The sequence below is a fragment of the Lipotes vexillifer genome, unplaced genomic scaffold, assembly GCF_000442215.2.
Source record: "Lipotes vexillifer unplaced genomic scaffold, Lipotes_vexillifer_v1.1 scaffold443, whole genome shotgun sequence".
Classification (NCBI taxonomy): domain Eukaryota; kingdom Metazoa; phylum Chordata; class Mammalia; order Artiodactyla; family Lipotidae; genus Lipotes; species Lipotes vexillifer.
The window spans coordinates 2220047-2222678 of NW_006779163.1; the positions used below are offsets into that span (position 1 = coordinate 2220047).

At 40.9% G+C, this 2632-nt stretch overlaps 1 protein-coding gene across 1 annotated transcript in view; it reads left to right on the forward strand.

Moving 5' to 3' along the window:
* The window catches only part of MPHOSPH6 (M-phase phosphoprotein 6), a 13843-nt gene extending 12785 nt beyond the window's left edge, over positions 1-1058 (forward strand). The window contains exon 5 of the mRNA XM_007452532.1: positions 364-1058. Within this exon, the coding sequence (XP_007452594.1) occupies positions 364-496 (133 nt within the window). The 3' untranslated portion in view covers positions 497-1058. The remainder of the gene's footprint in view (positions 1-363) is intronic.
* Positions 1059-2632: the final 1574 nt, after the last annotated feature.

The following is a 2632-nucleotide window of genomic DNA, read 5'->3' on the forward strand; positions in this document are numbered from 1 at the left end:
ACCGTACCTTTGAAGGGAGTACCCCAGCAGGAAGTCATCTTGGCTTAGTCATCTTCTAACATGGCCTGGGGTGGATTTATACCTGTCACAGGCTGGCAAATTGGGGGCTTATTTCTAGTGCTGCTTCTAATACATATTTTAAAATATACATCTCAGTTTATTTAGGATAATGCAAAAACAAAAACAGTGAAGAATTTAATCATTCATAGAGAAGTTCATAAATTTTAAATCAGATGGTTTCTTTTAATCAGAGTTTTGATTTTTCTTATTCTTTGTTGCATACTTGGTTTGATATTCTTGACAAGTCTTGATTCCTACCTTTTTTATTTGAAACTAAACTTGTTCTGTATATCATCTTAACAGATACGAGACCTTGGTGGGGACAATTGGGAAAAAGTTTGCCAAAAAAAGAGACCGTGCCAATTATGAAGAAGATGAAAATGGAAACATAAAACCAATGAAAACGAAGAAGACGTTCTTAAAACCCCAAGATTAAAACGGATGGCTTAAGATATGGCTCAGGGATGCCTTGTGAGAATTAGCGCATTTTGGAACTCATTCTGTTGGTTCCTCTATAGTTATTAATGCTGTAATGTTTATTTGTAAAGAAATGTATAATTTTGGAAACATGCTGTTTTTGGAACAGATTTGTGTTGGATGTTATACATCCTTTGCTTAATGGTATTCATCAAGAGTGGATTTTTAACCCTTGATCTTCAACTGTACATAGGTACGTGGTTGCTTCCTAAAGAATTTATCTCAGATTTTTTTTAATATAGTTCTCTAGTCACTGACCTTGAATTGACTCTAAACTAATACCAGTGTTTAAATTGCCCTTATGTTTATAATCATATCAAGTCAGTTCATACATATATTTCGGAATCAAATGTCATGAGAATTTATTATATGTAAATTCATCAAGAACAAACATGCCTCTCCAGGCTGAAATATTTCCATGCTACCAAGTCAATGTCAGTGTGTGGAATTATGTTTTTTTTGTTTAAAGCCTTTAATTAATTAAGGAAAAAAATTGTTCTGTGATAAATACCTGTTTTCATGTACTTTTCATTCTCTTTCAAATAATAATTTTAGTCTAATTCAGTATTGGAGCTTTTGTCTAATTAGTAACTTTTATAAAACAGCCATTAATTTAGAATATGGTGATGTATTAGGTTGAACCATAAGAAATTGCCTTGGGCTTCCCTGGTGGCGCAGTGGTTGAGAGTCCGCCTGCCGATGCAGGGGACACGGGTTCGTGCCCCGGTCCGGGAAGATCCCACATGCCGCGGAGCGGCTAGGCCCGTGAGCCATGGCCGCTGAGCCTGCGCATCTGGAGCCTGTGCTCCGCAACGGGAGAGGCCACAACAGTGAGAGGCCCGCGTACCGCAAAAAAGGAAAAAAAAAGAAATTGCCTTTTATGGGTCAAAAACAATTATCGATTTTTGATAGTTCAGCCCAGTAGAATTTACCGCCAAGCAGACCATCTCCTAATCTGAACCTTATTCTAAGTAGTAAATACAGAAGCTCATGGAATTAAGTGTGTAGGTGTGTCTGTCCGTCTGGAGATATGTACCTAGGACATCTAAGAAATACTGATTTCATCTAGTTATGTTCCCAGCAATTAAATGAGGTGCATTTCTCCTCTCTCTCTGAATGTCCTTAGATTCAGATTGCTCTGTGACCTCAGTTCTCTGGTGAGTTATGAAAAGGTTGTGACTTTGAAGTTAATCTGACTCTAATTCATTGTGAAGGTGAGGACAGTGCACCTTCTGGCTCCTTACATCCTGGGGCAGAAGCTCGACGTTTTTCACAGTGCTTCGCCGGCACCACAATCCATGGGTTTGTGGAATCCTTCATGATGTTCTGCACAGCCTTACGTCCAATAGCTGAACCCATTTCCCAATAGAAGAAGTGGAGCAGTGGGCTTGTGCCTCTGGAATTCACTGGTCTTAGCACATACCCCAACACCCAGGAGCAGTGGGTATAATAGGATGGTGGAATGGTCTACTGAAGATTCAGTCATGGCCCTAGGTGGGGTACAACACTCCATCTTACAAAATGTAATTAATGTTTTGAACCACTGACCACTCAGATGGGGCTGTTGCTCTCATCACGGTCAGCATGTATGGTCTGGAATCAACAGAGGCAGAGGGAGTGGCTCATCTCACTGTTACACCCAATAACCCACTTAGGCATTTTGCTTCCTGTCCCTCAATTTTGACCTCCATTGTTTGGAGATCTGGGTTCCCAAGGAAGGTGTGCTCCCACCAGGGAGGACAACCGTGGTCCCATTAAGACAGAAATTGAAACAGTCTGGTCATTTTACCAGTAAATCAGTGGGCAAAGAAGTTTACTCTCCTGGGTGGTGCATGTGATCTTGGGAACAAAGGAACATGTGTGTTGTTCCTACACAATGGGTGATGAAGAAGGATGTCAAACCCAGAGCCTTCTCCAGGGCATCTTTCTTAGCACTTCCCTGTCCAATGACAAATGTTAATGGAAAACTACAACCTCAGAAGTGGGAACGATTTCAACCCTTTAGGCTATGAAGTCTTGGGTCACCCTAGCAGGTGTCAACCCTGAGCAGTTGAGATGCTGGCTGAGGAAAGAGGAAACATGGAGTGTGTAGGGA